The 26,776-nt window shown below is 40.9% G+C and overlaps 1 protein-coding gene across 2 annotated transcripts in view; it reads right to left on the bottom strand.

Moving 5' to 3' along the window:
* Positions 1–914: 914 nt before the first annotated feature.
* Positions 915–26,776, bottom strand: part of LOC122973207 — a 48,642-nt gene continuing 22,780 nt past the window's right edge. Inside the window, exons 2-35 of one of the 2 annotated variants that reach the window (XM_044340543.1) lie at positions 23,700–26,112; positions 21,876–21,937; positions 21,235–21,273; positions 20,920–21,114; positions 20,212–20,714; positions 19,461–19,732; positions 19,124–19,258; positions 18,794–18,892; positions 18,642–18,679; positions 16,316–17,841; positions 15,769–15,981; positions 15,612–15,646; positions 14,883–15,035; positions 14,302–14,430; positions 13,663–13,701; positions 13,170–13,295; positions 12,647–12,773; positions 12,352–12,516; positions 12,193–12,227; positions 11,718–11,882; positions 11,484–11,618; positions 11,363–11,401; positions 11,126–11,266; positions 10,099–10,193; positions 9,941–9,964; positions 8,962–9,568; positions 8,254–8,310; positions 4,549–8,121; positions 4,347–4,455; positions 3,309–3,425; positions 2,972–3,208; positions 2,688–2,804; positions 2,458–2,579; positions 915–2,362 (exon numbers count right to left, since the gene is read on the bottom strand). In XM_044340543.1, coding sequence (XP_044196478.1) covers positions 2,288–2,362; positions 2,458–2,579; positions 2,688–2,804; positions 2,972–3,208; positions 3,309–3,425; positions 4,347–4,455; positions 4,549–8,121; positions 8,254–8,310; positions 8,962–9,568; positions 9,941–9,964; positions 10,099–10,193; positions 11,126–11,266; positions 11,363–11,401; positions 11,484–11,618; positions 11,718–11,882; positions 12,193–12,227; positions 12,352–12,516; positions 12,647–12,773; positions 13,170–13,295; positions 13,663–13,701; positions 14,302–14,430; positions 14,883–15,035; positions 15,612–15,646; positions 15,769–15,981; positions 16,316–17,841; positions 18,642–18,679; positions 18,794–18,892; positions 19,124–19,258; positions 19,461–19,732; positions 20,212–20,714; positions 20,920–21,114; positions 21,235–21,273; positions 21,876–21,937; positions 23,700–26,112 — 11,917 coding nt within the window. In that variant the 3' untranslated portion in view covers positions 915–2,287. The remainder of the gene's footprint in view (positions 2,363–2,457; positions 2,580–2,687; positions 2,805–2,971; positions 3,209–3,308; positions 3,426–4,346; positions 4,456–4,548; positions 8,122–8,253; positions 8,311–8,961; positions 9,569–9,940; positions 9,965–10,098; positions 10,194–11,125; positions 11,267–11,362; positions 11,402–11,483; positions 11,619–11,717; positions 11,883–12,192; positions 12,228–12,351; positions 12,517–12,646; positions 12,774–13,169; positions 13,296–13,662; positions 13,702–14,301; positions 14,431–14,882; positions 15,036–15,611; positions 15,647–15,768; positions 15,982–16,315; positions 17,842–18,641; positions 18,680–18,793; positions 18,893–19,123; positions 19,259–19,460; positions 19,733–20,211; positions 20,715–20,919; positions 21,115–21,234; positions 21,274–21,875; positions 21,938–23,699; positions 26,113–26,776) is intronic. The other variant, XM_044340545.1, reaches the window with a different exon arrangement.

The raw sequence follows: 26,776 nt of genomic DNA, 5'->3' as shown, positions 1-26,776 counted from the left end.
ATTCAGTATTTATTAAATGCATCTCCTCCAGCTCATGTTGGTAGTGATGAATTCAGAATGGTAGGACTGTACAATATTATCAGTGGGTATGCTCCACAGTGCTTGTGTACTCAGACAACAATGGTTCATACTCAGTATAACTATAATACCCGGGCCATTGTGTGTTCATGTTAAGTGTCTCAAGTAGATAATGAAGCCAGAAGTTCCTTTTTTCTTTGCACTGGTGCCATGTTGTGGAGCAGTCTTTTGCTACACATCCAGCTGTTTAAAAGAGAGAAGGGCTTATAGAAGTCAGGTAATAGGACTCATCTATGGAACAGGGTCACAGATTTATAATGACATCTGCAATGACATTGTTACTTCAGTTATCAAATTGTCCTTGTACTTTGATGTAGGAGTTAACTTTTTATTTCTTAAATTGTCTCTGCAGATAAACACACCGCCGCACACTTCTAGTGAGTCATAAGTGATGATTGAGAGTCTATACATTGTTTTTCAGGAAAATACTGCATAGTGTACCTTTAACCTACATGCTGGGACATTATAAAACGCACACACAATGCTGCTGATAAATGTTTGATAGATGATTTATCTTTAATTAAAAGATAGATGCTGATATGAGATGATAACTCTGATGCAGTAATTTTTCAACTTCTATCTTCCTTGTTCAAGTATTTTTGTAGCTATTTTGTCTTATTTGATAATGATTTGGTAAAGAATATGTTCCCTCCTTCATCACTCATTTAATTCTTCCTAGAGTACTCAACAAGAATCTTAATATTCATCAGGTTCCTGTTCAATCATTATTTTATCCATTAACCCTTCATACAGAAGTGAAGCTCTACAACACCAGGATGAATTGTAAACTTGTTAAAATGTATTTATCAGACTGTAGAATGAACCATGATCAGAAATCCTGTAACTTACTCAAGTTTTAATTAACATTTTATAGAAACAGAACAAGTGCACAACAGAAATAAGTCAACATATTGGACCCTCGTTTAAGGAAACAGCACCCAACGACGCCCCTTAGTAAGAGAAATGTGAGTAATAAGACAATCAAAATAGTGACCTTTCTTTGCCTGCTACCATTTATGACTTTACCATCAATCAGTAACTCAAAATAATAGCTTCTGTTTTTGTAACACACACACACACACACATTTTTCCTTTAAAAAAAAAAAAAAACATATTTGTTCTGACTCACTGCTGCTTTATAATTGCAGAACAGTAAAAGTGGCATAGTCTGAATGCATGTGCAGAAACTGAAAAACAGCTGATTTTGTAGCATGAAAGGTGCCATTTCACATACATTTTCAAAGTAAAGAAAAACATAACATAATCTATGATTTGTACTGACTTGACAGAAACAATAGGAAACTCTCTTCACATTGTCATCGACAGACAAGATTATATTACTCTCATAAAATTCTCATTATTCTTAACCTTGCTAATGCTCGTTAAGACACCTGATCTGACAGTGATGGAAATTTGCACTAGCAAAGCTAATAAAACTAGAGCAGTTAACAGTTTATTTATGACCTTTTTACATCATGTGCAAGATTAAATTGTGTTCATACAGCTTTAAAAAATAAAAGGGGTCCCGGAGTAACAGTTAATCTTTCTAAAGATGCTACATGTTGTATAACATCAGATTATACTACTTTATGTAAATGAGATCAGGGCGAAGCTGATTGTCAGAGTCTGTTTCTCTACTTTGTGCAACGGATCACATTTCCCGTCTGTACCATCGCTTCCTCTTCTGGCATCTTTACTTCAAGAGGATGAACAAATAATTTCCCCCCAAGCTTTGTGCTGCCGTCAACAGACACTGAAGGCTGGAGCTCAGTTCGATGTGGAGGAACAGCGCCCTCTTCCTGTTTTGCGCCGTATAGCAAAGAAACACATCGATCACAGGCTTAGATTCTGCTCCTTTACGGTGTCTAACTGTAACATGTAGCACCTTTAAAAACTGACCTATAACCTTTTTTATGCTCTATGAAATACTGCTTATGTTCTTGGTTTTGCAAGACAAAACTGATGCAATGTTACTGTGAAATTATAAGCAGAGCAAGGCACCAAAAAACTCTAAAGTTTGAATCCCAATGTGGCAATCCATGCTAAAATATTCATATATTCACAACATTTACATGAAAGAAGGCTCCAGACAGCAATCGGTCCTTAGTGGTTCGTCAAGCTGCAGACGTTTCACTTGCTCATCTTCACATTTTTAAATTAAAAAAAAAAAAAAAAAGGGAAAAAAAAAAATCAGTAGTTTGAGTCAAAATTAATCCGAAATGGAGCCGTGAGAGATTTGTGTTGAATTTCTTGATGGTTTCCGTTGAAGCTTCTGGTAATGTGTCTGGAAAAAAAAAGAGGAAAACACATAATATGATGTTAAAGTGTGTTAAGTTTTGTTATGTGTGTGTTTAGTATTGTGTGTGTGTGTGTGTGTACCTGCAGGTTGTTGTAGTGTTTCTGGCTGCTGCAGTGGAGATCCTTGGCTGTGGTCTCATTCAGGTAGAAAACAGAGCAGAGATTACAGAAATACCCCGATTTAGGGACAACAAACTCCTGACCTGAAGAGAGAGAGAGAGAGAGAGAGAGAGAAACAGGCATAAAATAGAAATGTAACAAAACATTTTAATCTAAAATAATTAAACAAAACTGCTGTGTCCTTGTCTTACCGAGCGGGTTGTTCGGTTTGAATGGCGGCAGCTTGAAGTCAGCGGCAACGCAAGGAGACTGAGAACGAGATCGCTTCGCTTCAGGTCCGACGAGCTCGCTCTTCCGTTTACTCACGACTAGAGAAGAGGAGGAAAGAACAATCTGTAAATCATTTGAGCTCCATCAACACTGTAACTAGAGCTAAAAATATATCATTTGGTGATAGAGAAGTTAATGGGCTCATAGCCTTAATCCATCATTCTGTCTGCCCTGCTCCATCCTTCCTCCTCCTCCTCCTCCTCACCTGCTTCCAGGTTCTGGTTGTCAGGATGCTCCAGTTGCAGTTCCTGCCCAGCAGATGCAGCTTGGCTCACTTCTTCCACGTCTGTCTTCTGAGTCTCCACCTGGCTGTCGGTCGAGGACTGTTTGTCTGATGACGAGGAGGCGTCGAGTGAAGAGGGAGGCGGAGCATCAGTGCCAGCTGGTTCGTTTTCTTCCTCTTTCTCGCTGCTCTCTTTTTTCGCTCTGGTAGATTTTCTCACTGTGGTGAAACAAAACGAAGCAGATGAGGCAAAGGGAAGTAGAAAAATAAAGCAGTAGATTAAATTTCATGTTTCTTTAAATACAAAGATGCGGGTTACCAGGAGTCTGTCTGGTTCTCTTCTTGGCTCTGCTTTGTGTCCTGGTTATTACTGCTTCCTTTTCCTCCTCTTCAACCTCTCCCACCTCGTCCACTGTCACAAAGTGCATATTCTCTTCTAAAACATGACAAGAAAAACAACAATTCAGAAAATGATGTTGAAGGGATTCATTTTAACCAAGTTGGAAAGTGGAAGGACCATCATCACCATCTGATATTGCATTTCAAAATCTTCTTTTTGTGTGTTTTGCACTGACATTGCTGAATAAAATTCACTTACTAATGTTTTATAGAAACTACGATTCTACGTGATGAGTAAATAATATTAAACAGACCTTTTAAGCTGAGCTAAATTGTAAGCTAAATCTTTTTAAGCTAAGCATTTCAGAATTAATTCAGTCCCCCACCATTATGTTTTCCCATTTCAAATTATCCTTTAAACAAGAACCAGTGACAAGATCTATAACGATCCTATAGGTTTAAGTTATGGTCACCAGTTTTAATTATTTTAACTGTTTCTGAAAAATCATGTTTTGTCCATCATTTTGGCAGATGGTTAAAAATACAACAATAGTTGAAGAAGCCAGTCAGAGACGCAAATTCAAAACACAGCGCTATAATTGTTAAATTCACACACAATTGACACAAAATTTGCGTGTGAATGTATTCAAGCTGCAGATTATCTTTTCAGTTTTCTCAACATCATAATCTGTAGCTTCCAGCCACAGTTAGTGGTGGATCTGACAGAATTTTAAGCTCTTGATTGGATGTTTTTTTGCCAAAATGCACCTTGGAAGTTGTAGTTGACTTCTACCTCCTAGGTTTTGGTTCACAGTCTTGTACCTTTGACCCTTGTCAAAGAACCCGTTATGTTCTAGCACACTTGTTTATCTTTTCTACGGATGATTTAACCGGGCAATTTCACGTCAATCCAATCAAAGCAACAGAAAAGCTCCAACTGTGAGTCATGTAAAATGTTGTCTTCTGGAAAAATGACAGACTTTTACTTCCAGCACCTCTATAAACACAGCATACACACCTGTGTCGTCATCGTGTTTGCGTTTAGCAGATCTTGATGTTTCCTCATCTTTCTCTTCGTCTGCCTTCTCCTCCTCATCATCGCCTGCTTCATCTAAAGTCACCAGAGTCTGACAGGAGAGATGAGAGATATTTAGCATCGATGTTTCTGTTTGCTTGTGTTTCTAACACATGAAAGAAATGGCTTTAAATCTTAACCTCACCTCTGGGTTTAAGGAGTCCACTGATTCGTCGTCCTGGTTGGCTGGAAGGGACGCCGGCGTGTTTTGCTCTGCCTTTCCCTCCTCCTCTTCCTCTACGATCTCATCCAGAGTGACCAGCGCCTGCAGCTCTGCCTCTGTGATCTCTCCGTCGCACTCTTGGCTATCCGGTACTCTTTCCTCTACAGCCTCATCTGCTCCCACCTCATCCAGAGTTACCAGCTCTTTGGCGTCTACCTCCACAGTCTCCTCCTTTTCCCTCCCTTTCTCCTTCGTCCTCCTCGTGCTTCCTCCTCTGCTGCTGCTCCGGCTCCTTCGCTCCCTCTCCCTCTCCCTCTCCTCCGTCTCCCTGGTCTTCCTCTCTTTGCGGTGTTTGGCGAGCTGCTTCTCTTTTGCGGCCGCTTGCCTTTTCCTCACTTCTTCCTCCTCAGCTGTGTCATCAGGGTAATCCTCTTCTTCCTCGCTTACTTCGTCCAGGTTCACCAGAGCGCTGGCGGCAGCTGTTGCGCCGTATTTCTTGGGTGATTTTTGTTTGGTTTTCCCTTCCCCGTTTCTCTGGGACTTTGCTGGTGATTTGTCTTTTTTAGGTGAGCTTTCCTGCTTCGCTTCCCCCTCTGCAGCAGATGGATCATTGTTCGCCTTTTCTAAATCATCAACTATCTGATATATAGTCTCTTGCTTGACAACCACCCTTTCAGACTCATCTGCTGCAGTGGTACTACATGTTGATATGTCATCTTGTGCAGTTTTTGCTTCCTCTTTAGGGCGAGTTTCATCTTCTGCCTTACTTCTGTGGTCTTCTGTGGTCGTCAGCTCCTCTTGAACTTGATCGTCTTCCAAAGAATCTACTATCTGATACATAGGTTCTTCCTCCTCGTCCTCATTCTTGGGAGATTTGCTGTTGTTTTCTGCAAGTGTCTCCTTTTTCGCACTCTTGGACTGCTCTGTGGGGGGCTGATCGTCACCTGCCTCGTCCTCCACAGAATCCAGTATTTCGTATGTTGCCTCTTCTTCAGACACTTTTTCAGAGGAGTCTTTGTCACCCTTCTTTGATGCTGCACTGTCATTTTTGGCCGTTTTAACCTCTTTCTTTGGTCTTCCCCTTTTTCCTTTTCTTTCTGTAGCGGGTGGATCATCCTTAATGACCTCATCCTCTACAGAGTCTACAATTTCATAGGTAGCCTCCTCCTCACTTACCTCTTTTATGACAGTGTCACTCTTCTTTGTTGGTGTGCTCTCTTTTGGAGGTACTCTCTCTTGCTTCGTTGGTGTTCTTTCCTGGTTTCTTTCCTGTGAATCTCTGGCAGGAGTGTGCCTCCTTCTTGTTGGTGTGTCCTCTTTCTTAATTGTTCTTTCCCTTTTTCCTCTGGTAGATCTTGTTGTGATGGTCGGTTCGTCTTTGCCAGTCTCGTCCTCCACAGAATCTAAAATCTCGTATGTTACCTCCTCATCCCCGTCTGGTTTTTCAGACATTTCTGTGAGATTCAGTGTCAGTTTATCCTCTTTCTTTCCTCTTGCACTCCTTCTTCTACCAGACCTTTCTGTGCTGGCAGCATCTTGAACCGGTTCATCTTCAACAGAATCTACGATCTCATACACCATCTCCTCAGGGACTTCGCTGATCTCTTTGTCTTTTTTAGAAACTCCTGCAGTGGTGTCCTTCCTTGTTCTTGTCTCATATTTTCTAACTGTCTTATCGTGTTTCTTTGGTGATTTCTCCTTCTCTTCACTTTTGGATGTTCTGGTTGTGGGACCACTCCTTGTTGGTTTCTCGTCTTTTCGAGCAGTTATCTCCCCTTTCCTGGTTCTTCTGTCCTTGTCAGTCTCTGACTCCGTCTCAGTAGTCATTGGCTGATCTTCCACAGAATCAATTACCTGATATGCATCTTCTTCTTCTTCTATGTCTTCTTTAGATATCTGGTCACTGGGAGTTTCAGGCATTTGGGTCACATGTGGGCTAAGTTTTTGACTGTCATCTTCTGTTGCAATTTGATCATCAATTGAATCCAATACCTCAAAGGTTTCTTGCTCAGTAACATCACTGTCAGGGTCTTTTAAAGTGTCTTTGTTGTCATGGTCTTCATTTATGATTTGGCCATCAGGACTTTCAACACCTTTGGAAACTTTCGAGATTTCCACTGAAAGCAGTTGGTCTTTGACCTCTTCCTCTTTCAGTTTTCTCTTTTGTCCATCTCCCCTGCCTTTTAGAGGTTGCTTGCTCTCTGTGTCCAACACTTGGAAACTTCTATTGTCATTTGTCTCCTTCTCTTCATCTGCTGTATTTTCAACTGCAGATTTAACATCCGATTTGTTGACAACTGGAATCACATCTTCCTCAGAGAGCTGCTTTACTGTGGAATCATCATCTTCAACCAGGTGACTGTCCTCTTGACCTTTAGCTGCTTGGTCTTCAGTAACGCTGTCTAACACTTGGAAAGAACCGTCCATTTCCATTTCACTGTACTCCTCTGGGCAGACTTTCCCTTCATCGTTGACACTATCTAAGACCTGATAGCTTTCCTCGTGCAAAGTCTGGCCTTCCTCGGGGCCAGTTAGCTGGGTTTCAGAGCTGCCATCTTGGCCCCCATCGTCCATCTGTTCGTCTGTTTGGTCATCGAGTGAATCAAGGATTTCGTAGTTTTCATCCTCCTCCTCTTCCTCTTCTGTATGTTTTTCAACATAACCTTCCTTCTCTCCCTCTTTGATTTTCTTCACGTCTTTCAGTGTGTCATCATTAAAATCAATCTCCAGACTTTGGGGATCCTTCCCCATGAAAGGTGAGCCTTTCTGGGTTTGGCTTGTCAAGTCTACCCCCTGTCCCTGTGGAGGTGGATGCATCTCTGATGATGTTTCTATTTTTATCTCTGACTCAACAGATTTTACAGGAATTCCCTCTGCTGACACTTTGTGGTCAGATTTTGCCACTGCGCTCTCTCCAGCTTTGGATTCTCTAAATGGCTCTATTGATGCCTCGACAGTTACTGCTGCTGTTATCTTTTCCCTTTCATGTGCAGTCGAGGACAACCGGGTCCTACAACTCGGGGATGCAGCGTTTGATGCTGCGGCTGGAGATTTTGCCTTGCTCTGTGTTTTCTCACTAGGGGAGGAAAGGGTTTCAGCAGACAGTGAAGAAGAGGAAGAGACAGAGGCCTTACTGACACTGGCAGAAGATGAGGGTTTGGTAGGGGATTTGGTGGGCTCAGATGAGTCCTTTGACTTATTTGGTGACACAACGGGCAAGGTAGAGGATGGGCTGCTTTTCAAGGAGCCTCTAGTCGACCTGGATGAGTAGGATGAAGAGGATGAGGAATAGGCTGAGCTCTTAGAGTCTTTTGAGGACCTTGTTGAGGTATGTTTGGCAGCATATGACACGTCAGAGATTTGTCTTTCACTTTTTTCTCTGGAGGACTGCTTGGATGTGGAGACGGGCTCGGCTGAGATTTGTGGATCAGGGCTTGTGTCTCCGATGTCATCACCAACTTCATCAACAGTGACAAAGTCATCCATGTTGAAATTTTGCTCATCAAACAGGTAGGCATCTGAAGAAATGATATCATCTGTAAAATCATCTTGATCCTGGAAGAAGAACAAAGAAGAAATGAAAATCATATCATCAAGGTTGAAGGTCTTATTTCCTGTTTAGATGAAAGGTTGAAGTATGGCACAAAGAGGGAATAAGAGGTTTGTGTGAATAAAAAACATGTTTACCTTTCCTTCCGATGTGTCTTCATCCTTTGAGCTTGTGATGCTTTTGCTTGGACTCTGCTTGGAAAACAAATACATATATTAAATCAAGTTTTTCTGGATTAGTAGAATAAACTGGAAGACACGTGAACAATTATAACCATCGTCTTTTCAAAATGTCATAGCAAATTCGCCTGACGATGTTATAACACAAAGCAACCCTTCTAAATGGCACAACACTAAACTTTCTCTTCTATTTGCAGACCTGCCGCTACGACTTTTTGGTCACATTTTTCTGAACTAATTCTGTTTACAGTAGTTTATAAAAAATATTTAATATTTGTAAATGTTTGATAGTTCGCAAAACACTTGTAGCACATTGTCATTTGTGTTTGTCTCCGTTTTGGACCCGCCTGCTGAGAGCAATTGATTCCAGCAGTCAATTTGCTTGACATTAAGGTCCACACAACGCGTTGTTGAGATTTGGATGGTGTCTACATTGGCTCTTCTAGGAGCTACGGTTACCCATAACACCCTTCTCTTGGTAGGTTCACAGATCTTCCCAGAACCATAATTATTATGTACTATAATTCCAATATTACTCAAAAAGGCTTTTGATTGACTATATTCAGCTGTGGATTAATACACATTTTGTGTTCTAGTGATTTTTATGGTATCCATACGCTATTAGCTAAATGTATATGTTGAAAGAGATTTAAAGCTAAGCCTCACCTCTTTCTCCTTGCTCTCGAACCTGCTCCCTTGTGTGAGTCTGTGCTGCCGAACTGCTGCTGTAAGGGCCTTGAACATTTCTGCACTAATCTGAGGAAGTCCTACGATGTTTTCTTCAGGCATGACCTCTGTGGCTGAGGGGGCGGGGCTGGAAGCAGCAGGGACTGCCTTTTCACTGCTGATTGCAGAGGTAGAGGTCACATCATCGGTAGTCACTGAAGTTGTCGGTGATCCCACCTCCTCCCCCCTCTTTTCCTCTGTTTTCTCTACTTCTTCATTTGACTTGGGACCAACAGCAGAGTCCATGGCAATCTCAGTTCCTGGATCCTTATCATCCTCCTTCATTGCAATGTCACTTACGGTGGTAGCGCTTGGTCCTTCTGTGACCAACGTGGAAATGGTGGATCCCGCAGGGTCATCTAGTTTAGCAGGAGCAGGGCTACTCATTTGCAGAGCAAGGTGAGGCCCATCATTCAAAAGTTCAGGAGGAGGAGGTTGGGTTTGACATGTCACAGTTGGTGACTTGGCTTCGACACTGTCGCTGTCCGATTTGAGGTCTATTGTGATCTCACTGGAATCTTCTAGACGCTGTTTTAGGCTCTTCAAACTAAAATGAAAAACAGAGATGGGCTCTTAATTGTCAATGTTCTCACAAAATGTGTGACAAAAGACCAGTGAGACATTCCAAATACTGAATATGTCAATGAATTTAGTGTTTTTGTATCAAAATCCCTCTTTTCTCCTGTAAAACCTTACAATATTTTGTCTTGAACCTGAGGGGCATATACATACATTTATCTAATGAAATATGATTTGGGACCCCCAGCTAACCCCTGGCTATCATATAAAGTTGCAGTTGACTGTTAGCATGTGGGTCGTAGCAGTCATCAAAATGATTCTTTTCTTGATTTTGGCACCAAAAATATGTTCTGTTCTTCTCTTAACCTGACAGGAATCAATTACAAAGTGATATACTTACGATTCAAAACGCTGAACTTTACTCCTGGGTAGAGAGAAAAAAAGTTGGTCAGTTTGGATGTGAAGATGAGGGATTAAAAAATTAAAAAAATACATAAATGTGTAGAGAGTAATTAACCTCTTTTTTTCCACCCCCAATTTTTAAAGAAGCACACATACCAAACTGTGGGCCGAATCGGACGTGTCTGTGAGATCGTGTTGTGTTTATTCAGCACCTGCGTTACACCGTCGGAGTCAGCCATCTCAACGCATATCTGAGGGAGAAGGAAAGTCATGGGCAAAAAGACGGAGAGGGAGAGATGAGAACAGTGACAAAGACAAAAGCAGCAAACAGAAAGGGAACAGCAACTAGCCGTAAGAACCCCTTGTACATGAAGTTTTAGTATATTCAAGCAAAAATGTTGACTATAACATTTTTTGATTGACTGCTCTGTCCTATCGACTACACTGCTAATACATCTCAAACATTCTCCACAAAATTTTCGCCAGTCAACTTGCTGGAGAACTGAAAATTTTGCATCTCAAATTGGTCATGGAAAGATTGAGAAGCTCTGGTTTAGAGTCACGATATTCACTCACACAGTGTTTTTTACTACTAAACACAGTGTTGGTAACCTGTCATCCAATCATCCAGATTAAAAAAAACCCTAAAAGTCTTAAGTACATTTTTTCTTTGTTTATAAAAATACAAAAAGAACCCCATTGAGAAACATGTCAATATGACCATTAGGCTTAGGTATTAAACCTCAATACTTTCTAGGCACCGACCAAAATGTGTACAAAGGTGTCAAGTACTGAAAAACTGCGATGCGATGTCTAGCCAGATTCTTACATTTGTCAGATTTTGTCACATTTACAACTTTTGCTCTTAGTAGAAAACTATGTTTATGTTTCAGTATTAAAAAAACAACAACTTTAGGTAGATAAACTCAAGTATTATATTGGCACTAGTATCGAAAAATTATATATAACCGACCCTAATGAGCACCATTTGAAACTTCAGATTTTTGAGCTCGGCCTCCCAAACACAATGAACTGTTTGCTAGCAGAATGGCAACACCTGTGCCCTTCAACCAATAAACTTTGTCTTATTGTAACCAACATATATTCCATTTTCACTGATACATTATCAGGCAGTTCCCTCAGTTTTTAAATGTGAAAAGTGCAGATGTTTGTGTTCTTGTACCCTGTTGGCAAGTGGCAGGAAGCTGAGAAAAGTTGCACACGATGCCACCACTTCCACGACCGCTCTGACAACAAGAGTTGTCGTCTCAGAGATCTCCACACACAGCAACCGCTCCGCGAGAGATTCTGGGTCTGGACCACACTGAGAAACAAGAAACAGTTGTTGTTAAGTACCAGGAATCCAAAGAATGCTACTTAGACTCGACACTACATTTAAAGAAATAGATTAATGACTTACAGCGTTGTTCAATTTCATCAGAGTTTGGTACATGGTCTCCTGTGAAAAGAGTCACAGATTGTCATAGATGTTGATAAAACACAACCCAGCCTGCCATTGGGTGCTTTCTCGTTGTACGTACCTCTGTGGATTCAGGATACATGTGCTGCAGGAGGAAGTGGACGCAGAGTTTGTGGCCTTTGACAGAAACAGGATTTCTTAAGTGATCTTGGACAAAATCGCAGCACGCAGTCCAATCCTCGAAATACACAAACGCCTGGAGGTAAGCAGAGGAAACAAAAAAAACGTACATTTCAAATAACACAGCTACATTTGATTAACAAGAGTGTAACAGTCTGCAGTGTGTTGTCCTTACCCTCCTCTGTAGTGTTAAGACTGTCACGTTGTAGTAGAGGGAGTGAAGGTTCCGTTTTGTAAAATATGGCCAGACCAGCTTGGCGACGTCCTCCTGTGTGTAGCAGTCTACTGGCAAACCGGTCAACATGATTGTTGGGGACATGTCACCCTGACGGTTGGCCTTCTACAGGACACAAGACTTAAAGTTAAAAGATTCACTCAGGCTTGCATTTCGAGATTAAGTGACGAGAAAAGCCCCAACACCTTGCTGACACTGTGTCAGACAGATGTTGATCCAACTTTATGGTACATTTGGAATTTTTCACGTCAAATATAGTACGTTTTTTTTGTTGTTGGACAGATGCATGAAGTTGGAGACTACCAATCCTGCTCTAAATTTCTACAGTATGTTATTTTGGATTAGTGACAATCAAATGTAAATGAAAACTAGCAGCAAATAAAAGCAGCAAAATTGTGTGTGGCTATGGGCTTACCTCAATGTCTTCCTTTTCTTTGACTGTCAGGTAATCTAGGAGTTAAAAATAATAATAATAATAAGCAAACACGCTTTTATTTACATATGTTAAATTTGGCAGTTTCAAACTATTAAATCTCATTTCGACCCTAAACTCATCAATATGACGATTTCTTACCAGGGATGGTGAACCAGGGAGACATGGTAGGGAACAGGAAGGGATAAGTTGTCAAAGGGACCCAAAATGGTGAAACGCTGCCCTGTGGAACGCCAAATTTTATTGATGGGATAGACAAAACAGCATCGCTGCTGTCCGGCAGAGCTTTCTCAGGAAGTCTTGGCGCTGCCGAAAAAAAGCAAGCAACGGTAAGTGCGTCTTATCTATATATTTACAAAGGCTTCATGTTTTCTTTTTAGGATTTTATGTTGTTGTATCTGTGTGCAAATAAAAAGAAAAATTCTCAGAGACTTACGTAGTGATGTACAGCCACTGTGTGGTACTTTCAGCCTGTGGATTTCATAGCCAGGAGGTTGTTTCAGGAGGCTGTACCAAATTCCTATCCGATCTGCATCACGAATGGATTCAAATTCTACAAATACCTGGAAAACACACACACACGGGTGTGTTCTGTTATTTATATACCGATGATGCTTTATCATATCTATGATAAAGATGGTCAAAGTCAGGAGGCAAACGTGGGTGTCAGCGTCATCGTTTTTCAGTCTCCGTTTCCGCCCGTCCAGACTAAAACGCAATCCCAGAGTTTTCAAACTAAAACAGGGTCAGCAGCCTTTTCAAAAGTCTCCATTTCTGAAACCGTACTGACTATGTAGGGTGCCCAAACCTTTGCATAACAACTGTAAATGAGGAGTTTTCTGAACTGTAAATCATGTAAAGATATTCCAGTAGAGACCCAGATTAAAAATAGCCTTAACAAACACTCTTTTTTTAGAGTCACTAACACATATCTATTGTGTGTGTGTGTGTGTTTATACCTTGTTGAGAAGAGGCAGGTAGTTTATGACAAAATCCATTTTTTTCAAAGCTTCTCTGAGTTTCCGGGCCTCAACTGGTGAAATGTTCTTGATGAAGACTGTTCTCGCTCCGTCATCAAACGAAGGCTGCATAAAGAATAGAGGGTGAAAATCCAGAGCAAAAGTTAACAAGAGGATAGAGACACACTCATAAAATGTACTGCATGGCTGCAATTAATACATTTGGAAAAAAAGTGAATCATTTAGCATCACTGTTGATTGTTCACAGACTTTAATCACATTATTGATATATTTTTAAGATAATAACACAGAGGATGACCCCTAAAACTCAAACTGAGACGAGGGGGAGCTTTGACTTTGCTATGTATCTAAAACAGTTAAATGTAGGACTGTATTTAAAGTGAAAATTGAGATAAATTACATTTACCAACAAAATGAAAAGCCACTGAGTCCTTTAAAGAATGATGAGTAATTAAATGTGTGTGTTACTTACAGAATTCATCAGCTTCATCAATGATTTATAAAATCCAATCTGAAACAGAAACATCAGAGAAGCCAGTGTCAAAAATACTTCACCAGTACAACATACTCACACATATTAAAATCTGAGTGAAAATCAGTTTAAGTCTCAGGGAAATCAGGCAGCCACTGCAGTAAACTGGCTACTGTAAATCACTAAGTGTAATGATCTCTTTGTCATACACATACTCAGATGTAAAAGCCAATTAGAAACCCAGTTATACATTCTTCAGGAACAAGAAAGTCTGGTTTCTGGTTTCTAATCTCCTACCCTGATTCCCATTTACATGACGAGGAAGAAATCAGCATCCAGGAGAAAGCCTTTGAAAGCCTTTCCCTCCCTTGTTTCCTACTGTGCAAGAAACACACTTAATTTTGGTTTTATCATATTATAATTTTGTTTTCTATTTTTAACAGTGTAACTTTGTTTTTTTCTTTCATATTTATGTATGTATATGATTTAGGTAATCGATAAGCCCCTCCGGGTTTTATTCCTCTCCCTGCACATTAATTTTCTTCTTGCTTGTCTTTTTGATTCTTATTTGTGCAACAATAAATTAACTCATACGATAAAACAACTACGATAAAAATGTAGGTTTGTGTACGTGCTTACCCTTGTCGTCGTGATGCCACTGTCCACAACATACAGACGGATTGCACATCGCTTGAAAATGAAAGGCTTCCCTCTGGTGGCTTTCATAATGTTTTGCACATTCTCCGCTGATGGCATGGCGATAAAGGCCTGAAAGGAAACCCAGAAACACATTTATTAGTGCCATTTATACTAATTGCTATTGGGCAGCAGTAGTACTGTTACTGTGTTAATGGTCAAATATTTTTAGTTTCAGTAGAAATTATTTTGCCATTAGAATTTCACATCTTCTCACGTGGTAAAAATAATGATGGTAATCATACAGCCATCCCAATATGTATGGAAAAATGTAATGTCATGTCTAAAATGAGCCAATGAATGTTTACCACATTGAACTGCAAGTTACAAGTTTGGTGGGATTTTCCATATTAGCCTCAAAAAATGTCTCAAAATTTTTTCAAATTAAAAAAAAAAAGGAAAAAAAATGCATTAGACACTGAACTTTGGAAGAAGTGATCCCCACAAGAAAGGACTGAAGAGCAAAAGCAGAAACATGGGATTCATAAACACAACTGATGCAGATTTTTAACCCTGGTGCCTACCATGCGCGTCTGAGGAACAATATAGATGTTGGGTTCTTTATATTGAAACCCATAAGGCATGAGTACTTTGGCGAGGTCCTCCTCCGTGTAGCAGCCATCGTAATATTTAGGCAGGTTGGTTATGAACAACTGCTTCTTTGAAAGTGAGAGAAACTACACAAATACAGAGAGACAGAAAGAGAAAACAATGAGAGGCATGGTTGATTTAAGTTGATTATGTTCATTATCGATTACTTTGTTGTTTATATCCTTGATTCACTGTTGCTAGATCAAAATGTAAGAAAATTGAAAAATGTCCATCACAATATCTTGAAGCCAAAGGTGACATCTTCAAATTGGTTGTTTTGTTTAACCAACAGCCTAAACATATCCAGTTTACTATCACATAAGACAAAGAAACACTGCAAATCCTCACAATCCAGGTGATGGAACTAGGAAATGTATTGACATTTTTGCTTAAAATGTGTCAAATAATTAATCTATTATCAAAATACTGGCAATTACCTTTGTGGCGGCCCTACATGATCTTAAACAAATATGTCTATAATTTGTTTAATTCATTCTAGGAATCCATAGTCAGGAAATGACCGATCCAAGTGTTTCAAAGAGCCACTTTTTAAGCCAAAATTCACTTATCTACAACAAAACCTACCTCCAAGTTTAATTTATGCCTTTGGTAAAAATGAATGACTACATTTTAGGTCATGCAGGTGATTTTAAGAAACCTACATTTGGTGAGAAGCAGGTATCTTTCTTGAGGCAATCTGCAAAAGAGAGAAAAAGAAAAGTAGGTGTTATGATCACATGCGGACATTTTTAATGTACTGTAAATTAAGTTGATGCAATAGTCAGACAGACAGACACACTGTTACTCGGATATATTTACGTATTCTTTTTTGATGCAGGTGTTTTTCCACCATCTCCCCGACAGTCAGAGGTGTAACTGCAGCTGTACAAGGTGTGGACGTTGTCGGTCGCTGTTCTTTCGCCGCTGCAGCTGTTGATGCAGTTGGGACAGATGTGTCCTCCTCAGTCAAGGTACTGGAGGCATCCTCGACTGGGGTGGCATTCGTTTGTGTCTTCACTGCAGTCATAGGATCTTCAAAGGATGAAATTGAATAAAGATGAATATCAGTATGGCATGTAGTGTTGTGACGTGGCGCACACCTAGTTGCCGCAGGCGTTGAGGTTGAACGCAGAAAACAATTGGGGTGGTTGTTTTGACGAGCGCCGTTCGGCAGCAGTGCGTTTTGGCCTTAACATATTGTTGGTTTTGGTCTTTTTGTAAGATTTCTTGCCAGTAACAAAAATCTAAAATACTGCAGCCTTACTCCTTAAATATTTCCTACAAAACACCATCTACAGTACAGTACATCTACATCCCACATTTTAACATACTTAACAATCCATCCATTAATTGGTATCCAACATACCTTTTTCCTTTGTTTTTGTCTCCACCCCTCCTTCCGTTAGCTTTGTCTCCATAGCAACTTCAACTGGGCTTCCTGCCACCTGCTCTTCCATGTGTGAACTATCTGTCTTTGTCTCAGGTTCTTGTCCACAGGACTCTGGTGTTGGCAGGGTGTTTTGCTGGACCTGTGGAGAAGCTGTGACAGAGGTTTCTGGACTTTTGATGTCAGTTTGTGGGGTCTGAGTATTGGTGTCTCCAGATGATTCAGGAGTAGCATCCGTGCTCTGAGTTGGAATAGTAAGAGGTTTTGGTAGAGAAACATCTGGCTGAGTCTCAACTGTACTGGTTAGTGGTTGACTCTCATTGGGTTTGGCTGCTGAAATTTCAGGTACAGCCTCTGTAGTTGTTGGTTTTTCCCTGTTGCCCTCAGTACATCTCTCAACTTCCATGGGCTCTGCCACTTCCACTCCTGTTTCCCCATGCTTCATAGGTTCAGCGTCTTTAACACCATGCTCCATAGGTTCAGCGTTTTTAATACCATGCTCCATAGGTTCAGCGTCTTTAATACCATGCTCCATAGGTTCAGTGTCTTTAACACCATGCTCCATAGGTTCAGTGTCTTTAACACCATGCTCCATAGGTTCAGCGTCTTTAACACCAGGCTCCATAGGTTCAGTGTCTTTAACACCAGGCTCCATAGGTTCAGTGTCTTTACCATCATGCTCCACAGGTTCAGCGTCTTTAACACCAGGCTCCACAGGTTCAGTGTCTTCAACCTCTTTTGCTTCAACATCAGCTTTGGCAGGTTCTGCTTGGTGTTTAGGTTCAGAAACTGTCACATTTGCTGTTTCAACAACCTCTGCTGCATGATTCTGCACCATTACAGATTCGTGAATCTTGGTATCAGAATCTTCCAGCTTCGAAGTCTGTACATCATGGTGATTTTCTGAAGTTGTAGATTTGGATGGCATACTTTCAGTCTTTGTAGGCTTTCCTTCTACCTTTTCTTGTGTCATGGCTCCTGCTGCACCCAATGTGCCTGCTGGAGTCGTGGGTTTCTGCATAGCTGAGGCTGTTTCCGCTTTGGAAGCAGAGGCCTTTTCTTCAACGACGATCTCTGTGCCTTTACTTGATTCAGCAACAGATGTGTTTGTTGACTTATCAACCTCGTCTGTCTCTTTCAGAACAACCACTGTTTCTTCAACATTGGTTTCAGATTTTTCAGGTGCAAGGTTCTGCTTAGAGACACCATCATCAGGTGGATTTTCTGGAGCCGTGGGCTTTTGTTCTATCAAAACTTTTGCCACAGCTCCCTTTGCAGCCACCTTGCCCGTTTTTACCGTTTTGGCAATCTGCTTTGTTGAAACATTTTTCGCTCTGGAAACCAAGACTTTTGCCTTAGTGACAGTTGCCTGACCCTTGGTAACATTTTTCTTACTAGGCACTGTAAGCGGAGGCATATTAGGTGTAGCGAGGAGAGTTTTTCTGGTGGTGCTGGTGGTGGATTTGGTGGTTTGAGGTGTGGAGACACTGGATGTGGCAGGTTTTCTGTAAAAACAAAACAAAACAAAAAAAGAACAGGCTTTACAGGCTTTTAGCAGAGTTACTACATGACAGAATAAGTTTCTGAATACATTGGGGTACCCAGAAATGCCATAAAAAAAAAAGAAACTGAAGAAAACACAGTAAACAAAGAGCATCTTTTGTATATAAATTCAAATTAGATATATAGACATTGATCGATGATGGACATTGGGGATGTTGATATATCAATATGTGTATCATGTCTATGTATTCAGATTTGATTGAGTAATAATTTCAATAAGATGAGGTGCAAATTTTTAAAAATTGTTATCAATCAGGTGCAAGGGGTTAATTTTTTATACATGGCGTTAATCATAAGATAGAACTGTCCTTTAAGAGTTGAATTCCTTGGATGACATATATTCCATGTGTTAGCCTTCAAATATTGGTGAACAGGAAATGAACAATGAATGATATTTGTCATACAGGGGGTAGACACCATCATGTACACAATTACTGCACAGTGCATAAAAATAAACTCTTCCTTTCATAACGGTATAACATTTCTTTTTTTGTTGGGACTGTGCAATTTATCTTTAAAATTACTTTAATGGCAAGTAACCAACACACAAATATACAGATTTTTTTGTCATGAAATTAATCTCAGTGAAGTTAATACCATGTGTATGTTCAAAAAGATCCCGACGTGAAAGAAATTTTGAAAAAACTTCATTAAATATGCAATAAATTAACTAAAATGTGCATGATAAGATAAAACAATCTACAGCCCTCCTCAAAAAAGAGGTCTGTATGAAATATGTTACCTCTGAGGGGGCTTCTTTTGCTCCTTAGAAACAGTCACCTGTAAACAGTAAAAAGATCGGACAAATTTTAATCTAAATATTAACGTGACTAAACTACAGTAGACAAATGTTAATATATTTAAGTCTCAGGAGCAGACAAAAAAGTTTAGTACCCTCTCTTTGACAACAGTGATTGGAAATCCTTTCATGGTGAGGTCTTTTTTGCTCTTCAATTTCTTTGCATCTTCCTCTTTCTCGAAACACACAATTGCCTACATGAGGTGATGACGTGATGGTGTTGGGGTTAGATTCACATGTTTATGAACATCCTACAGACACTCTTTGGATAAAAGTGTCATACCAAATAGCAAAATACAAACTAACTAAGCTAAAACTACTATATTTTGCATTATTAAGAAAGTTGAAGCATTAAAAAATATACGATTGGCTGGCAGAAACACACACACACACACACACAGTATTTTCTCTTTAAATACACATACCTGCTGCATTTTACGAAACAGTACAACTGATTTCGTTTTTCCAAAGCGCTCCACATTAGCGACTACATCATCATGAGAGATAGTACTATGAACCCCATCTAGCTTCACCATAGTCGGAGGAGAGGATTTACCAGCCTGAAAAAGAGAGAGAGAAGCAACTTTAACCACATGAAGATTTGGTCACTATAAACTTACAACTGAAACTCCTTTATGACTCATCTTTGTGTCATTTGAGACTGACTTCAGTCATTCATGGAGAAAGATATTATTCACAAGATGATAGACTGATTGTTGCTAAATTTCACCAGTAAATTAATAGACTAATGTGTGCACATACCTTAGTCTTTGCAGAGGGACTTGTGTCACTCTTCTGCAGACTGGGCTTCGCTTTAGTCGGCTCCTTCTTCTTTGCTATAGAAGGGGAGGATGAAGAAGCAGCAGCAGCAGAGGACAATTTCTTTCCACTTGTAGAGTGTGGAGGTAAGGAGCGTTTTCCTCCTTTGGAAGAGGAGGTGGAGGACTTAATCTTTGCCAGCTCAGCTAGTAAGGCAGGAGCCAGAGTTTTAACCACAGCCTCCAGATCAGACTGGTTTGACAGGGACTGGACAGCTAGACGGACAGAGACAAAAGTAGAGTTACCATTTATCTAAAATCATTATCATTTTATCTAAAAGTGTTACTTATATTTGCATTCAGTATCTCATAATTGCCTAAGTATTGTTCATTCAGTCTTTACAACCCCCACAAAACAGCATTAACAGTTTGTTTGGGAGAAAGGAGATGCATGATTTGCCTACAATAATATTGATTGAATAATAATGTAATATTGAACAATAAGGTAATATTGAAACAAAAGCAATTTTAGCTTCTATTCTTTGGTTGAGGATCATCCAGAGCTGGCTGACATGTAATTTTGGAGTGGAAGAGACAGTTATGCATTATTAAAGCCTACAATAAAAAACTATGGATATTACATTACACTACATTTTAACAGCATATAGCTTTATAACGTTGTAAGTCAATTTACATTTGATGAACAGAATCATTATTTAAGTCCTGATCTTAAAAAGGTTTGCAATTTCTCAAACCTGATGTTTCCAGCAGTTTCTTAGCCAGTCTCTCTGCACTGCTCGACTTCTTTTGTTGGGTAGATGACCTGTCAGGGGTGATGAGAGATGGTCTTTTCTCATGTGTCCTTGTTGGGGACGATCGCTCTTCCTGACTCCTCCGAGTTGACAACCATCTCTCCTGGCTCCTACTTGGTGACGATCGTCTGTCGTCACTCCTCAGTGGTGGTGATCGTCTCTCTTGGCTCCTCCTTGGTGACAAACGCCTGTCGTCACTCCTCCGTGGTGACGACCGTCTCTCCTGGCTCCTTGGTGATGGTCGCCTGTTGTGACTTCTTGTAGGCGATGATCGTCTCTCACGGCTTCTCCTTGGTGACAATCGTCTCTCGTCACTCCTCCGTGGCGATCGTCTTTCGTAGCCCCTTCGTGGTGATGATCGTTTCTCGTAGCTTCGTGAACGTGAGCGATGGCGGTGGGATGAAGAGATAGGGGAGCTCGAGCGAGAACGATGGCGAGAACGAGACCTGAAGGAAGTGCGGATGAATGATGCAATTAATCTACTGATAGTTTAAAAACTGGCAGAAACTTTTCTAGGTTTCTCAAGGGGTAACGATGTTCCGTTGTTCTGTATAAACATTTCATGATCTTCACCAACGCTACTGCTTATGTCAGAATTTATTTTCAGTAGAACCTGATGTTCCATTTTTGTGTCATTTATGTCTCACAGACCTGTGAGTGTATCTAGAGCTGTGTGGCGATTGTGATCGGCTCCTGCGTTTCTCCCTTCTACCCTCTGAGCCGTGGTGACGTCGTGGACTGGGCGAGCGGGAATGGGAGTGGCTGCCATGCCTGCTTTTCTGGTGACGATGATGGGTAGCCTGTGCAGAAGTTGAGGGGGAGGGCTTGATATCTTTGCCTACAACACTGGAGAGAACAGTGTATAAAAAAGGTTATATGAATGATGAGACAAAGTCAGTCAAAATCAGCAGGTTACTGGTTCACAGATGGTGTGGCTGCTACATCTCCACACACTGAGAAATGTACCTTGGCCCGAATGCTACCTCACCATCCCACTGTGGATATCTGAAAAGAAAAAAAAAATTCAAACATGCCTATTAACATAGCAAATAAGTCACATTTTGACACAAAAAACAAAAGCCAGGCAGTATTAAAGTGGTTCTAAATGGGCAACAATCTTTAAGTTAAAAGGTATTGAGGAATTACAATGTTTCTTGAGATAACAACCACTAAAAGATTCCTTGAAGAGCCCTATCATAAAAAAATTATTAACACAAGGGTAGTGCCACCAAACTTCAAAGAATAGAGGTTCTTCAAGGAACGTTTTTTGCCAATGAGAGACCTTACAGTGGTTGGGAGCCATTAGCAAAGAACTATGAAAGCTGCTCCACTATGACAGAGAGATTGTACCAAAAGCAAGAGTTCATCATCATAAACTCTCCCCCAAGATATAAAAATTTATCTGCCATTTATCTGTTGTGGTCTGATGTTCAAATTCTAATACAGAAGTGACAAACAGTCCTGGAGAAGAGGATCAAGTCTCAAATATTGTGGTGCACCCCCAATAATCACTGCCAACCAATATTCTGATGAAAGCAATCATCACTAAACAATAATTGATGAACAAGACCTTTATAGGAGGAAAAGAAGAAATAATAAAGACTGACTGTCTGCGGAGGAGTTTGCAGCTCTCAAGGTGAAGGCTGGTGTTCTGGTGAGAGATCCAATCCTAGTAGTCAAAACAACAAAGACAGCATTTAGACAGGCCTCAACATCATCACGACTGCTATCAGCTTCATTATCATAGTTGCCATTTTGTGATTGTCTGACTATATAGATGTTTTTATTAAACACATTACAGTAGCCTTAAGAAAAAGTCCCTCGCTGTCTGTTGGGTCTGTCAAGTCCTTGAGTACTCAATCCCATTGTCCGCTGTTGTGTGGTGTATGTATGAAATAACTGTAGACTAATGTTGATGCTGAACAGCAGGTCCACAAAAACAACAGATTTCATTTTTCCATAATGTCTTTGGTACAGTCAAACCATGGTGAGAGTAACTGTATATAGACAAATTATAATGGGAAACAAATCTTTACAACTAGGGACACTTTTTTTTCCTCTAGCTGGCTTATCAGCCAGAGTTCCAGGCTAACAAATCTTTAACATGAAACGCAACAAACACAGGAATCACAGCAATCACGACAAAAACCAATATAAAAAACTTCTTCTTGGGGTCTTGATTCTGTGGTGGCTGGTTCTTCAGTTGATGTCTTGTGTGGTGTCAAAGTTGCATGAGGTTACGTGAAGGTCCTCCTGGCGGGGTTCAGGATCAAGTATGAATCAGGACAACACACAAGCTGAGGCAATTACATCTGGAGAAGGGGCAGGAAGATGTGGACACTGGGGGAACGAGGAAGCGGGTGTGTCTGTGTTGAGTAGCCAAAATGTTGAGTCTTTTGTGTTTGCCAAAGGAGGTAAATAATTAATGACAAGTGGCCAAAAACAGGGAAAAGAAATGAAATATTTCTGCAGATTGTGTGGTTTATGAAATATTATGGTGGTGGACTTCAGGTTCACTGTATATGCTCAATGTCCAATTCTCAATTGGACTTCCTTTCTGGGATGCAATAATATTTAAAAAATGGAGAGCACGGCTCCATAACGATGGCCACCACTGCCAAAAGTAGGTTACTACTATTAGATCAACTGCTTACATCTCAGTAAAATTATAACTATGAGTTTTGTTTGTGTGTTTAAAAAAAAAGAAAAAAAATAAGTGATTTACATGATCATAGAAATGAAATGTGATTGCATATTGGAAAAATAAACACAAACAGTTTTTAAAAAAATGCATTAATAATAACCCCAATTGTGAAAGAAAACACTGATACATTGACTAGCAAATGTAAAAAGAAAAAGCCAAAACTGAATATACCATGTGGGACAGCATTTAAAAAACACTTCTCATTATTTTACATAAAATTGTCCAACAAATATCACTCCTTGTGAGTCTGACAATGGCCATTACACACTTGTTTAAATCAGACAACAATGATCTAACAAACATTTCAACTTATTTAAATGAAATATAGATCAGAAACTGTAAAACCAAATTACAGATAACAGCACATTGTTAGCTGTGACAGGCCTCATGGAAACATTATGATACACATAATTTAGTTGGGAGTACATCAAAATCCAGGGTTACCAGAGTTTTGAACAATAAAAAATGTATTGTTCAATCTCTCTTGAAGTTTGCAGTTACACAGAACAATATGCCTCCATGTCATGCAATGACCTATTAAAATTCTAAAACAATATTAAATAAGTCTTTAAAATAGGTTTGAAAGTGTTGCCCTTGGACTTTCAATTATTCAAGATTAAAGCCCTTGAATGCTTCCCACAAACAAATTAATCTTTTGCTTAAGGTTGAAATTAACATCCCAAAAATTCCCATAGGGAGAAAGAACAGAGTGCAGTCTTTCACTCACCTTCATATGAGTACAATCTTTGTTACACAGAACACAGGTATGTGGAAAGATTCTGGGCGTGGCTGCTGCGTAGTCATACATCATGGCTGGCGTCGGTAAACCCTTGCAGACTGCAACCTTTGCTGGGAGCTGTGTGTTGGAGGGTGGCAGCGTTGTATGAAGAAAGTTCATCGGGATTGGCTGAGGTGGTCCTGGAGGAATCATAATGGTTCGATGGTGATCACCAGGGATGAACATTGGATGGCTCCTCACATCAGTGATGCTGGGGATGTGAGAAGCAAGGGGGATTGGTGGAACTGGTTTCGCTGCAGAGAAAACTGGGGGCCAGATTGTCTGCCCCATCTGTGAATGTGATATTGCTGGCTTCTGTGCCGGCTGTTGCTGCTGTGTCTGCTGTTTCTGCGCCTGCTGCTGGTGCTGCACCTGCTGCTTCTGCGCCTGCTGTTGGTGCTGCGCCTGCTGCTTCTGCGCCTGTTGTTGGTGCTGCGCCTTCTGCTTCTGTGTCTGCTGTTGCTGTTGAGTCTGTGCCTGCTGTTGCTGCTGCATTGGCTGCTTCTGTATCTGCTGCTGCTTTGTTATTGGTTCAGAGACCGTTGAACCGTGTCCTTGAGTTTTACTCTGATCCTTAGTGCCGCTGCTGTCATTATTGCCAATGACTACAAGACCAGGTCGGCTGGGATGCACACCACGGAATAGAGTGTAGGATGTTTGAGCTTTTGGGTTAGGGTGGCGGTTGACTTCCGTTTCTTTCAGAGAAATAGGTTTGGAAGCTTCACACTTGAGCATTCTGATGTCTGTGTCTTTCTTTGGCAGAGAGAATGAGCTGAGGAGTTCTTGGGGAGTCTGGTTTTGTTTGGTCTGCAGTCGTTTGGTTGGGTCATTGCTTGAGGGGACCACGGAGCTCAATACTGAACTGTATGAAGAGCTGAGACTGGTAGAAGAACTCGCCTGGTCATGGGAAGAACCCAAGGTACTGCTTCTTCCTATTGCTGTATTTTTTTGTAGTGGGTCCCGGCTGTGACTGTGACTATCACAATTATCCTTCATCCCACCACTGTTAGGTCTACTGCCACTGGTTCTTCCAATCTCATCCCCAACCCCTCCAGCATATTTGCCTATATGTCCATAGTCAATCACTTTACTTGGCTGTAGAATAGAAGATGACGTGTCCTCCTGGCGCATTCCTGTCCCTCCAGAACTACTAAAACTGTCCATTCCACTCATGCTTCTGGTGGGTTGAGGTTCAGGGTATGGTTTTGACTGAACTGCACTTGTAGCCCTTTTGGCCTTCTGAATGCGGATTTGGCGCAAAATAAATGGCAGGTTAGCAGGAGTGATCTGGTCTTCAGGGTAGGCGATGAGATGTTCCAAGTCCTCTTTTTCAAGTCCAAAGTGCAGAAGGATGTTGGCAGCTGATTCTGAGGTGTATTTAGGACGACTGGACTCTGTAGGGGCTGCAGGTTTGTCTGGCACTGGATAGTCATAATCTCCTAAACCTGGAATGGACGACGTATCATGTTCTCTTCCACTGGAGGAACTAAACCTACAGTCCCCACCATCTGCATAGCTAGACGAAGCAGGTGATGAATAAAATTTAGAGGGGTCATCAGCAGTGGGCCTCTTGTAGTCCGATAACCAGTCCAAAGAACCACTGCCACTTTCAACTTTCGGGTGTCTAGCCAAATGTCCGAGAGAGGCAGAGGTTGAAGATGTGGGGTAGGAGGTCATCCCTGTGCTTGAGGAGAGCAACTCATCCCTTTGAGTACTGGTTAAGTAATTGCCCTGACCTGGTGGCTGATGCATCGGTGTGCCAAGAAGCCTCACATTTTCTCTGGCTCTGCTAATATGCATGTCTATGGACCTCTCTATATCCTCATCAATTGCAGGCCTACCACGTTCAGGCCTGTAGTTCATTGAGTGAGGTACCAGTGATGGGAGCATCCCCCCAGAGTTTGCAGGAGTCCCAGAAGAAAGTCCAGAAGAGCTGAGGCCAGGTCCCACATGAGATGCCCTTCGAGGGTCTATCTCTGCCTGTACACTGGGGAGTCCATATTGCCCCTGGGTGGATCTTTGGTTCCCAGAAGAATAGGGATTATACAGGGGATGGGACATGGTGTTTGCAATCTTCAGAAGGTTGAGGAGATTAATGGCCGCAGCAGTAGGGCAGGGGGGTGTCGAGGGTATGTAGGGAGTAGATGTGTTGGAGTTGGTTATCAAGGTAGCGGCTCGGCCACCAACAGAGAAAGCGTTGTTTATCTGTGTGAGAGCAAGCTGGGCTTTGAGCTGAGCCAGCCGCAAGGAGGCAGCCTGTTGGCCAATCAGAAGCGAGCTCCCAGGGAGCCCTCCAATTAGGGGGCTCCTGAGGGGCCCTGTAGCAGGAGAGGGGGCACAACGCTCCAATTGCAACGCAATGCTGAAAAGGTTAAAAAAAAAAAAAAAACAAACAAACAAAAGAAGGGATTATTGATTGAGACAGGACCTTGGCATCTTGGATGGGTACAATTCATCATGTGGAAGTTCTTGTCTTGAGATGACCACTCCTGCTGGATACACACTCATTCAGCCTATTTCACTTCCTGGGGCCACATGTATAAACAATGCGTATGCACAAAAACCATGCATATGCCATGCACATAAACTGGTATTTGTAAAAACACAATCTGCGCACCTCACGCATAATTTAGACCATACGTGCATATTTTTCTAGAGCTATCTGAGGGAGATGTGATGGGGTGAGATGAAATATAAGGTAAGAGACAGCATATTTTAGTAAAACATTGTTTGTTTAGGTTGATAACCAGCTGCATTGATGGTGTGATATATATATATTTTTTTGCATTTACAAATATTTGTAAAATGCCAATCAAATGTACATTTATTAAGGTAAATCTGATAAATTACTTTTGTGAGATTAATTTGATCACTTTTAATTTACATTAAGTCTGAGTCAACATTTTAACCAGCTGTTAATATTCTTTTATTTTATCCTTAGTTGTGAAGTCAGTTTAGATATGAGCACAACAAACTGATCACTGATTACATTTCATCGTCGGCAGATGGTTTACAGGTCTATGTGA

This window comes from Thunnus albacares, chromosome 22, assembly GCF_914725855.1.
Source record: "Thunnus albacares chromosome 22, fThuAlb1.1, whole genome shotgun sequence".
NCBI classification, from domain to species: domain Eukaryota; kingdom Metazoa; phylum Chordata; class Actinopteri; order Scombriformes; family Scombridae; genus Thunnus; species Thunnus albacares.
The sequence above is the reverse complement of the archived record's forward strand: the minus strand, read 5'-3'. Positions and strand labels throughout refer to the sequence as shown.